The sequence below is a fragment of the Salvelinus sp. IW2-2015 genome, linkage group LG23 (genome assembly GCF_002910315.2).
Source record: "Salvelinus sp. IW2-2015 linkage group LG23, ASM291031v2, whole genome shotgun sequence".
NCBI lineage: Eukaryota > Metazoa > Chordata > Actinopteri > Salmoniformes > Salmonidae > Salvelinus > Salvelinus sp. IW2-2015.
Genome location: NC_036863.1, coordinates 39,185,715 through 39,197,837, shown reverse-complemented (window position 1 = coordinate 39,197,837; position 12,123 = coordinate 39,185,715). Strand labels below are relative to the sequence as shown.

General features: G+C 41.3%; 2 protein-coding genes across 5 annotated transcripts; one reads left to right on the top strand and one right to left on the bottom strand.

Moving 5' to 3' along the window:
* Positions 1-1,242: 1,242 nt before the first annotated feature.
* On the top strand, positions 1,243-3,735 carry wdr73 (WD repeat domain 73). Of its 2 annotated transcripts, none has more exons than XM_023968643.2 (8): positions 1,243-1,358; positions 1,613-1,680; positions 1,804-1,874; positions 1,978-2,066; positions 2,148-2,215; positions 2,408-2,572; positions 2,699-3,067; positions 3,219-3,735. In XM_023968643.2, exons 1-8 carry the CDS (start codon positions 1,297-1,299, stop codon positions 3,455-3,457), a joined length of 1,131 nt encoding a protein of 376 aa, XP_023824411.1. In that variant the 5' UTR covers positions 1,243-1,296; the 3' UTR covers positions 3,458-3,735. The 2 variants fall into 2 exon arrangements, with proteins under 2 accessions (XP_023824411.1, XP_023824410.1); XM_023968642.2 differs by having other exon boundaries at positions 1,789-1,874.
* A 112-nt stretch (positions 3,736-3,847) lies between these two features.
* Positions 3,848-6,505, bottom strand: LOC111950771 (sialidase-3-like). 3 transcript variants are annotated; one of them, XM_023968645.2, is made up of 3 exons: positions 6,300-6,505; positions 5,840-6,088; positions 3,848-5,729 (listed from the first exon to the last, which is right to left on the bottom strand). In XM_023968645.2, exons 2-3 carry the CDS (start codon positions 6,068-6,070, stop codon positions 4,734-4,736), a joined length of 1,227 nt encoding a protein of 408 aa, XP_023824413.1. In that variant the 5' UTR covers positions 6,071-6,088; positions 6,300-6,505; the 3' UTR covers positions 3,848-4,733. The 3 variants fall into 3 exon arrangements, with proteins under 3 accessions (XP_023824413.1, XP_023824412.1, XP_023824414.1); XM_023968644.2 differs by having other exon boundaries at positions 6,304-6,504; XM_023968646.2 differs by having other exon boundaries at positions 5,840-5,995; positions 6,304-6,504.
* Between the last annotated feature and the right edge of the window lie 5,618 nt (positions 6,506-12,123).

Genomic DNA, 12,123 nt, shown 5'->3' with positions numbered 1-12,123 from the left:
GAGGCTTTCTATCGTCACAGTTATATCACAGCAAACCACACAGACCTTACACCAGCTGGTTTAGCCCAGCAATTTAGGGGGAGTGAACAGGGTGGGTTTCTGATGTTATTCAGTAGTACTTTATTTTGATAAACTGAAACTTTTTCTTTTGAAAAGAGACTTTAACAAATACCCTGCTCTAATTGAAATGAAGAATAATTGTGTCGGGTTGAACGTTGTTTAACAGAATCATGAATGCTCTTTTCTGGAACAACACGGTGTAACTTTGGATAGTTTTCTCTTTAGTACTGTACTGTTTGATGTGTATTAAAATAATTAACATTAAAGAGTAAGATTAAATTATGGGCAGATAATTAAATGTATGCTTTGCTTTGAAAGTGAGTCATAAATACGTATATTTTTTGACTGGCAGAACAAACCTACCTCCATGTCATGACTGTTCATGGCCTTATCTCTGCAGATAGCTAACCTGTAACTAACCTGTATCTCTGCMGATAGCTAACCTGTATCTCTTCAGATAGCTAACCTGTAACTAACCTGTATCTCTTCAGATAGCTAACCTGTATCTCTTCAGATAGCTAACCTGTATCTCTTCAGATAGCTAACCTGCTAACCTGTATCTCTGCAGATAGCTAACCTGCTAACCTGTATCTCTGCAGATAGCTAACCTGTATCTAACCTGTATCTCTGCAGATAGCTAACCTGCTAACCTTTCTGCTCTAAACCAAGTGTAACGTTGCAACCATGACACATCATACGGTCAACTTCTTGACTTGCCATCAAGTGGGACAAGCGCCTAATCAACCACTACTTTTGACTATGGTTTACAGCGACAGTCTGTAAAGATTTCCAGGAATTTCAACTAATGAACAATCAAACCTGTTAAATCAAATCATATCTTATTTGTCTCATGTGCCGAATAAGTAGACCTTACAGTGAAATGTTTACTTACAAGCACTTAACCAACAATGCAGTTATTTTTTCAAGAAAAATACCTAAAAAAACAAGAAATAAAAGTAACAAATAATTCAAAAGCATCAGTAAAAACATTCTTATGTTTTTGTTGTCATATTTAATATTAAATGAAGTGCTATGTGCATGTGAAAATGTAATGCGATGGATGTACTTGCTTCATTGTTTATGTTTTGGTTGGTGGACATGGCCCACTCTTTGACTGTATGCACATTACAGAGTTGCTCTGATCTACACTCCAATCCGCTAGGTGGCAACACGGCTGCTTATCTGCTACTAATCAAATACAGGCGGAGGTACAGAAGTTGTTTAGCGGTGGACGAGATGGGTGAAACCTCTTCGGTTGAGGATGAATTTGATGACTGGTTTATCGAGTCTTTGAAAATGTAAGTACGAATTATTTTGTGAAATAGTGAAAGTGAGTTGAGACTTCCTTGATATATTTAAGTTGCTTAAATCATGCTTCACGTGTCTCTGTGGGAAAACAATAGGGGTAACGTTACATTCACAGGCGCAATGTTTTACAACGTTGCAGATAAGACTAGAATATCTCTAACAGTATATACTTGCTGCTTTTCTTATTAAATGTGATGCACCTGCTCTAAACCGAGCTCACCTTACACGCGTAGTTCTCTTTCAGATACAATCATATTCACGAGTATCAACTTGAACATCCTACAAGAGCAATTGAATGGACATCAGAAAAAAGTAGGCCTACTCATCATTTTCACATTTTACAAGGCTATAGTACGTTTTGATTATAACCAACCAACCACATTGATTGTGTTTAAATGACTTTTTGTCTTTACCCCACAGCTATATGTGTTGCAGGTTACAATTCGGATAAAAATGAAATTTTAGAGCTGCTTTTGCCACTGAAACTTTTCGCTGATGATAATCAGGTAATGGATTGAAATGATTAAAGCATGAAACAAAACGTTTCAAGACATCAATGATGTATTGCAAATGTCACTGACTACCAATGTGTCTATTCAATGTGGGCAGGGTCTTTGTGCAGAACGAGATTTCAAAGTTGTCCATGGAGGTTTCTCAGATGGCTCCATTCATTGCCTCAAACACATTCCAGGAACAAGGTATATCATAGTAGCCATTGATTATGTAACTTCCTTTTGTTGCCATGAGCTTTCATCTTCAAACTGTTGTTTCTTGTTAAGGTGTGTCGTTACCAATGATGGCTTCAACTCCAATCTCCAGGTGTGGGACTTAGGAGGAGACGATTGTGGTGAGTAGATCTACTGTTTCCTTGTCTCCTTTTCTATGTATTACAGTATAATAAGACTGCAGTACCTATCTACTCTCCACTTTATACTGCACATTCAAATGATGATTTACAACCTGATTAGGCCCCAGTCAGCATCGGTCTTACCCACATTGAAATCTTATTTCTGTTGTGTGATTTGTCTTCAAATGCTAGATGTCATAAAGAGGACAGGAGTTTTACAACTGAAGAGTGCATCATCAGATAACGGTGTCAAAATAGCCCCTGGGTTAACTGGAGGCCCATGTGTTCTTCATGGCTCTCAGATCAGCGATATTCARCTGACTGAGCTGACGTCAGGAAAGCCACTCTACTCTCTGGGTAATAACCTGTTTTATACAGTGACACTGAAGCATTCCAGGCAACTCTAATGGCCTAATAGAGTATAATGTTGGTGTACAAACACGTGTATAACAGTCACGGATATCTTTTTTCCTTCCATCTCAGGGAAAGACATTCCAGATTTACTAAGCTCCCTGCAATTTGTGAGTGGCAGTGTATTTCTCGCTTGTGCCTGCAATGGCGACCTGTATGTGGGGGACACACGGAAGCCTTCCGCTCCTCAGAATAACCCAGCTGGAGGGAGAGAGGGCGCCCACTGGTGTATGGGTGTTAAGACAGACCTGTCCTCATCAGACCCATCCTCCTGTAGTGTAGCAAGGCTCTCATCCGCCTGCCAAGTGGTTGTGTCTGATCTAAGGGACCTGAGAGCCCCCTTGTGTCAAGCCCAGCTTCATGTCCAGAGGAAAACTACCAGTGATGACTTCATGAAGGTGACATGGGCACCTGCTTTAGACAACTGTCTGGCTGTGTCAGGTGAGCAAAATGTCACGCCTTCATCCTGCTTTATGTGACTCATTCATGTCTTATGGATAGTACAAAGTCATTTCTTGCTTTCTAAATACATGTTCCAATTGAAGGCTCTTGTAATACAGAACTTTTCCATTGAATTTGTCTTCCCTTCTAGGTTTTGATGGAATGGTGCAAATCTACGACACTGCCCCTTGGAGACCAGAGTTGATGGAATTCCAGCCTTTTTTTATCCACCGAGGTCACATGATGTCCGATGATCAGTTTGACACTTCATTAGCTGTGGTCACCACTCATGTTTGGCATCCAAGTCGACCCAGGACTGTCCTCTCTGCTGCTGTAGACGGGTCTGTGCATGTATGGGACTGGGTCGACAAAGCCACTGCCAGCTGTTGACATTCAAACACACTTACAGCTCAATGTTAATCATTATGCAGCTTTGGACCTTGCCTGAAGTCTACATGTTCTTTTCATTATGTAAGGAATATGTAAMGCACTATTTGTGATAAGATGACGTGAAAAATGACACTTGTTCATCTTCCCATTCTTATGAGTAGTTGTTATTCCCATACTGTACACACATTTGCATGGAAGAGGTATTCTGAGTTTGTACTATTATATTTTGTAAGAGACATTTGATTATAACATTTTCATTAAACTGATCTCTTCATGTACCTGCTAAATAAGACAAACCCTGGACAATGAACCTAAAGGTGGACGGCAGTATCACTTGCATCACATTTTCTTCGCTCACAATAGTATGTCAATCAAAAAGATAAACACAGCTTGTTAGATATTTTTTGTTCTGCATGCCATTCACATGAATGATTAACAAGATGTTTTTATGCATAGCCAAGGATGCAGGCAGGATAGTAATGTGGAGGTAGTTGAGGCAGGACTAATTGTAGCATCATTTAGAGATAAGGAACATATTCAACTAATTTTGCACATTGGAGTCATCCCCTGTGCATTTGCAGGCACTACAGAGAGGCTCACTGTCAGTGTCATTACATAGAGTCTGAACAATAGCATACATTTTTAACAAAAAAACAATTACAAATGAAGTAGTCATACATTTACAGTGCTATGTGGACTGTTTGTGAACGGGGGTTTAGGGGTTTAGGAAGCCAATGCAGTTTGAACAGATGAGTCACAGTAGATGAGCAACCACTTAATGATAAAGGGATGTCTGTTCATTCAATAGGGCGCATGACTTAAATTAACGCCTGAGGAGGTGTTGCCTGATCATGGCCTGTAGGTGGTTGTAGTCTTGAAAATGTGCTTGGCAAACATAAGGAATTGCATGACTACATTGAGGTGAAAGGAGTTACATTGTACAACTGCAAGTAAAAGTATGCCATTTAAATAGACCACTGCTTAGAGATTAGCATCCGATGGCAGCATGCATTGCAGTCCATACTGTCAGACGTCATAAAATGATCACATCTACATATTATATTACATTTGATTTAACTGTGATCGCATTTTGAGAAATTGTAGTGTCGGTTGCCTTTTTTACACAAAACAACTTTGATATAAATGATCATGTTTCATTATTTTCAGATTGCTTCTTTTTATATAAATTGAGGATAAAGACGATCGTGTGCCTCTACTGACCACTGAATCTGATTGGAATTGGAGTGTAGTACTGAAATAATAACCCAACAACAAACTAGAAGGTATTTCCCTTCTCGTCAACGGTCTGCATGACATCACTGAGGGGAAAAGACACAAAGGCAATCTGTTCAAGCTCACTATTCTCGCCACATTCCATCAGGCAAGCAAAGTGCTCAGTGTCCTCACTGTAGGCCAGGTCTGAGTAGCCACTGGGTCCACTGTGGACGATCCAGGGCCGGTCCCAACCTGACGTGTGCAGTGGGGAACGGTTCAAATACACCCCCAAGTCTTTCCTCGTCCTCTTATTGGTCGGGTGGGTGAAAAGTAGCCAGGTTTGCGTGTCTGAGGTCACTGGTGATGATGTGGTACCACCCATGCCCTCTTCACCTTGCTCAGGGGCAGGGAAGCCAATCACACTGCCTTGGCAACCACCATGGCACGGCTCCACTAACCTTGGAGCCAAGCGGGGCTTGTCAAAGTAAACCCCACTGCTCTCACTCAAAGCTTCCACTCTGTGACCTCTATGGCGGGCGTTGCAGTACAGGTGACTGCTGCCCTCGTGGTCTATGATCTCTGCCATCTCACATTCACAGGACTTTCTTTGAAGCATCCTGCCCATTTGCCATGTCTGACCGAAGTCGTCACTGTATATTGAGAGAGCATGTGGCTGTACCGTGAAGGGGAAGGGGAAGGAGAAGCATTTGAAGTGGATATAATAGGCATAGGTAGGAATGATCAATCTTCCATTCTCCATTTGAATGCCATGGCCTGGTCCCACAGCAAATGTAGCCCACCTTCTGACCGTTTTGCCAATCACACTCTCTGTCAAGTCCTTTGTCTGGCTCCAGCTCTGGCCCTCATCATTACTGGTGATGWAACACAGGTGGGCCTTATTCTTGCCTGTCCAGATYTGATGGTGCTCTGGAGTGTTCCCCAAAATGCAGATGAAAAAGAGGAATATAGTCTTGGTATTCTTTTCATACACMGGGCAGGGGTTCATGGTGCGGTGGTCTGGTAAACATGCTGATAACAGCTCCTGGGATTCTGACCACTGGGGAACAATGTGAAAGTAAAAAATGTAAGAATGTAACTCAACTAAATTAAACATGAAAACCTTCCACTGTGTATTATGATGTGTTTAGATTTGAAGTCGACATTTACCTGAGTGGATCCATTTTGTTGTGTGCCTCTCCTCATAACAATCATTTTTGCATCACTGTCACTGGGGGAAGAGCGCTTCTCTGCAAAGGCAAGGAATGTCTGACTCTCTTTTAGGTAGATGAGAGCTGGGATTCTGTATGTCGTCCCAGTTTGCTCCTGTTTGAACAGASTCGTTTTAGCAGGTTGCATTTTGATTCCCGGGAAATAACTCCTTGATGAGGTATTCCCCATAGCTAAATTTCCTGGTTCCTGCAAACAGAGGGATTACTTACACACATGACAAATCACTTTAGACCCAAATTTCACAATATTCCCTGCCTGGACATGAAAACACTGTTTCTYAGTTGAATCGGCTAACGTTACGCTCTTATATCGCGACAGCTGACGTTCAAGAAAAATAATAAACAACATGCAAAAAAGATAGGCTAGTACTAACGTCGAAATTAGTCAAAACACATACTTACGGGAGCTGGCTTTTTAGGCTACAAATCACACCGTTGTGTCGTGAGACCCAGTTAAAACGGTCATAGTCTAGCTCTCTCTAAAACAATTTGTACGCTAATTTGGAAGCGTGTCGTGAAATAGAAGCATAGCTGGCTCGTCGCTTGTGCTGTGTGAAGTCAGTAGCGCCGCAAAAGAGACCAAAATCATTCTATACCGCTAACCGCTGGCGGGAATGTGGTACTAGACTGCAAATGTTGCCGTGTTGCTAGGATACCTACAAATTCCCACATCCTGAAAAGGGTATTATTTATTTATTTATATAAATGGCTGGCTACAGTTATGGGAGAGAAAGTAACATCGGAAAGTAAGTTGTGTAAATATTTAAACAGTACAGCACACAACAAACATAGGTTGCCTACTCAGTGGCGATTTTAGTATGGGATGGAAGTGGGATGCATGCCAACAAAGCCACTACACAACACTAAACAATACATTAATTGCACTATAACGCTGACAAACGGTGCCCACATAAAAGGCTGTCCCAACAGCAGTCCCAAACATCTTATGTGGGGTTTTATAAAGGTTTTTTGACATGCTTAACTAACTATAAGCTAGTAGGGCTTCTTATGCATTAAAGTTTGAATTGCTGACTCCTGTGAACCTGCATTTTCCATGTTCTCACTCTTACCAGTGCTCAGGGCCTAACCATGAATATCAGCCTGAAATGTGTGTGTGTTAAAGATAGCGCTGTACTGTATGAAATATGTGTGTATGAAACAAATGTATCAGTTGTGTGAAGCTGTACTTGTGTGCCGAGACTGTGCTAATCTTAGAGAGAACACAGGAGGGGGGTGAATCAGGAGACTGCTGACCAGACAATAACAGATAAACTATACACACGAAAAACATATGTGAGGTTCTGAGTCATGCACTATAACCCAATACTATAACAAACATGATTGAATATCAGCAACTGTATTATATGTGATAATACTATAACAAACATGATTGAATATTAGCAACTGTATATATGTGATTGAATACTACAACAAACGTGATTGAATATTAGCTAACTGTTGGTCTGGCGCCTGGGTGTCTGTGTGTGTGTGCCGAAAGTAACAGTTTAGCTCAGATAAGAAGCTGGGAAGCTGTAGTTAGCCTTGAGCGAAACAGTGGACATTGTAAACAGGTGTGAATAGCTCAGACAATATTACAGAGCTGTCTGACCTCAGTCTTTGGGGTGAAGGAGCGAATCTACACAGCAACATCGACGGGACAACAGAGAGCGCAAAGGGGCTAGGACTAGCTTATGTGCCAACATCAACGATAGGCTGGGTGAGTTCAAACCACGCCCAGTCTCTACTCTGACAGGCCGGCTCGGAAGTGGGAACTATCTCTGTCATGAGTATTTATTATAATGTTTTTTCAGTAACAAGGTCTTCTCTGTTTCCACCCTGCGGGGTGGGGCAATGGACCCGTATATACGAAAATTGTATTTGCCATTTATTAACTTTTGAATTAAACAATTATTTTAACCAAGTTCAGGTGTACTATTGTTCCTATCTCAGTTGAACTTACGCAACCCTATAACACTTTTACCCACTTGCTACACCTGGCTCTCAGCAGAGCCTTGCCTGGCAGCGAAACAGTTCATTCAGCCTCATTTACTGCCGTTTAAAAAAAAACATAGCTGATGACTGACTTGCTTAAACAAATGTGGTTTCTAATGACAATTGAGATGTACAAACTATGACATAAAGGGGACGACAAGCGGATAAGAGGCAACCCGTAATTTCGATTAAGACATTAATGAGCGAGCTAGGATGGACCTAGTCAATATAACTATTTGTTCAGCACTTTTKAAATGTACAGTTACAGAATTCAGAACATGGGCCGTTCTTACAGTGTTCTACCTGTACACCAAGTCAGAACCCTAGGATAAACAAAGGGGGTATATAAGTGTAACAGTACTCTGCTTGCGTTGTGTACAATCAATCACCGACACGAACTCCAACGTGTAGCACCAGTCATGGAGATTTATTCTGATAGGAACAGCACAAAATTGCACGTCATGCAATGCACGGCTCACCATCCAACTCTGCACTCACACACTGTACAAAATATATGAACCACCCCCACCAGACACAGTAAGTTGCTAGCTAGTACTGGCGGGAATTCTTTACAACAAAATGCACAACCAATATTCTCAAAAAAACACTGCATCTTATGTGTGATGTTCGAATAACATTTACAAACAAATTGATATAAATTGTACATTTAAATCATCACTTGGGAGTATAAAAATCACTTTTGACGTACAGTGCTTTGCAACCAACAACTTACCGCTGGTTTGGTGCTTGTTCACTGGGACGATTCTAACTGAAACATCCCCCCTCRTAAGCAAGCTACRCAAACCAGCCAATAAGATGCCATGCTGAGTAGGTGAAGGCAAGACAAAACTAAAACCAAAAACCCATTGGCTTAACAATAAAGTGGCAAGGGGAATCACCAATATAACCCTGTTACATAAGCAGACAATGAAAGTGTCACACCCTGATCTGTTTCACCTGTCTTTGTGATTGTCTCCACCCCCCTCCAGGAGTCATCCATCTTCCCCATTATTCCCAGTGTATTTAATCCTGTGCTCTCTGTTTGTCTCTCGCCAGTGTGTCTTGTCTTGCTTACCAGAGTGTTTTTCCAAACTCCTGTTTTTTCCTAGTCTCTGTTTTCTAGTCCTCCCGGTTCTGACCTCTTGCCTGCCCTGACACAGCCCGCCTGCCTGACCATTCAGCCTGCCCTGAACTCGAGCCTGCCTGCCACCCTGTACCCTTTGGACTCTGACCTGGTTTATGAACTTTTGCCTGTCCTCGACCTGCCTCTTGCCTGCCCCTTGTTGTCTAATAAATATCAGAGACTTGACGCATCTGCCTCCTGTGTTTGCATCTGGGTCTCCCCCTGTGTCGTTATCGAAAGCTCTTACAATTTTCGATGATTACATTTCTCTAAAACAGGTTATAGGCTACATGTGCACCACCAAGTCAGAAAAGTAGGCAAAATTAAGAGGGGTAAATAGACCAAATTATTAGGGTGAGGCATATGGGCTACTAACATCTTACTACACAACATGCACTTAATATTGCTTTCTTAGCTACAGTATACATATCTCCCTGGTATATTACATAATTTATGCAGCACCATAAAAAAATGTTTTCAAAACTACTGGGAACTCAGGAAAAAAAACATTGTTGAATCATGATGACGTCATGATCTTCAGGTCGTAGCTCTAGAAAGAGGCTGGATTTACATTTCTGAGTTGGATGACCGTTCAAAATGTATTTTCCCAGTCGGAGCTCGTTTATTCCCGACTTCCCAGTTGTCTTGAACTCACTGAAGTCAAGTTTTCGCAGTTCAGAATTAACAGTTGTTTTGAGCGCGGCACAAATCATGCTTCATTGACAGCATGGCCAATGTTGAATGTTTATCATTTCAAACTTGGAAAAGAGACCCTTAATCCCAGATTTGGGACCACACAGCCACTCCACCGAATACCAGGCTAATGATTGCTTTGCAATGCTTGCAGTTAGCCACTGTCACTGATTCCTTCCAAACCACTCATTGTTGAATTTGCGATTTCCAACTTGTTGTGTAATGTTTATGTCCAATGGCCGATAAGCAACGATACGTTTTATCTATAATTTCTCTTCATTATTTCTCTTCATATGACAAGGATTAAAAAGGATTTGCCAGTATATTGTCGACTTGATTCATGATGATGACTGCTAGCTAAGATTTTGAAAGTATGATGTTGACATGATCAGTCCAATCAAAGCTGCTGTACATATAACGTGATTTGCCGTAATTTTATCTGTGGCCAATGACCTTGACTCTTCTTGGATGGGCACTTCTAATGTAACTCTATGGCAGCACCCACGGGGCTAGATTCTTCTAGCTCTACCCTTAGACTTGGCGGTGACGTAGTGTCCCCATGAGTGACAGAACACTGAGCCAATCACGGCGCAACGCTCCATATTTTCTGCTGGCTTGCCCCACCATCACAGAAAGCACTCCCAAAAAATTAGGATTTACTGGATTTGGAGAATGTTGCTTAAGTCACCGCCAACTGTCTAACCATAGGTATCATCTCATATAATTATGTGTTTTTATCATTAAACCTCCTAGACAAACATTTTAATTGGAACAGAATAGAAAAGTAACAAAAAACATGTTTTCTTTCTGACTGTCTCAGAGCCTTTTGGTAAATTCCCCTTCCTGGGGAAACTTGAGCTTTCATTGAATGGCCTCTGCAACGTGAAACTCAATGCTGAGGATTTCCCTCACCTGGAGGTAAAATGACTCTCTGGTTCTACAATACACTGTCCTCACATAATCAACATGTCATCAAAAGTCTATTGGAAAGGCATATACATTTATTGTTAACGCCAGATGTAATTAAATCGCTAGAATGACTTGGATTGATATGGAATTACCTTCAATTTAATATCTGTTAATCCATAAGTAAAATCTTGCGTAATTTGGTCATCAGAATCTGCCCATGGGAGATTTCCTTCAATTTTTAACATTTGACATTTTAGTAATTTAGCAGATGCTCTTGCAACTTACAATTCAAATGACATTATTTTTGATCTGTATTGCATTTGACACAGGTGTTAGATTTGTCCTACAACAATCTGTCTGGAGATGTCCGTTGGTCTACTTCTCTATCTGAAAGTCTTTCATCTCACCGGGAATCAGCTTCAGGCCTTTCCTCCCAACAAGGCTGCCCCTCGCCATGACCCCTCACAGCTGTGAGTTCATGTTCATATTGGAATCACATGGTTTTTATTGTAGATTTTAAACTGTAGGTAAGTGCAGTTTTCTGGTCTAGTTCCCTCAGTCATAGATGAAAACTTCCTGCTCAACAGGGGTTAATCACTAGAATGAAATGAGTGGCTTCCTGGTGTGCAAGTGCTCAGAAATGTGGCTCTTATGATTTGTTATCTGGTAAAAGTTTATGGTGTAGTACCTTACATTCCACTGGGTGGCAGTATAGGATGACAAAGAGGAGAAATTTACCAAGTGCTCTCATCATACACTTTTGAACAGAATACCTGCTAATAGTGATGGACAATAGACACTTAAGTCACTTTTTGAATTCTAGAAGTATGTGGAATATGTTAATATTTACTCCTACTGAATAGGGCAAAGGATAATGGCATGCGATTTCAAACTCTTGAGGTGCTGATGCTACAGTAGATGACAATAAGCTGTCCCCTGGTGTCTTCAGAAGCCTTGCCAACCTGAAAAGGTCAGTCATAGTTTCAAAACGTAGTATTATTCCTGTCCACAGTATGGTAAATGAAAGAAAACAGTGTAGTACATTACAGTGCATAATGCACACCTACCTGCATTCCTGTCTATCTGTAAACTGCCGTGGTAATACACTGAGTGAACAAAACATTAAGAACACCTGCTCTTCCATGACATAGAACGGTGCTTCTCAACTCCGGTCCTCGAGTATCCTCAACAGTACACATTTTCATTGTAGCCCCAGACAAGCACACCTGATTCAATTTGACAACTAATCATCAGGCCCTCAATGAGTTGAATCAGGTACGTTTGTCTGGGGCTACAACACAAATGTGTGCTTTTGGAGTTACTCAAGGACTGGAGTTGGGAACCACTGACATAGACTGACCAGGTGAATGCTATGATCCCTTATTGATTTCACCTGTTAGATCCACTTCAATCAGTGTAGATGAAGGGGAGGAGACWGGTTAAAGAAGGATATTTAAGCCTTGAGACAATTGGAACATGGATTGTCTATGTGTGCCATTCAGAGG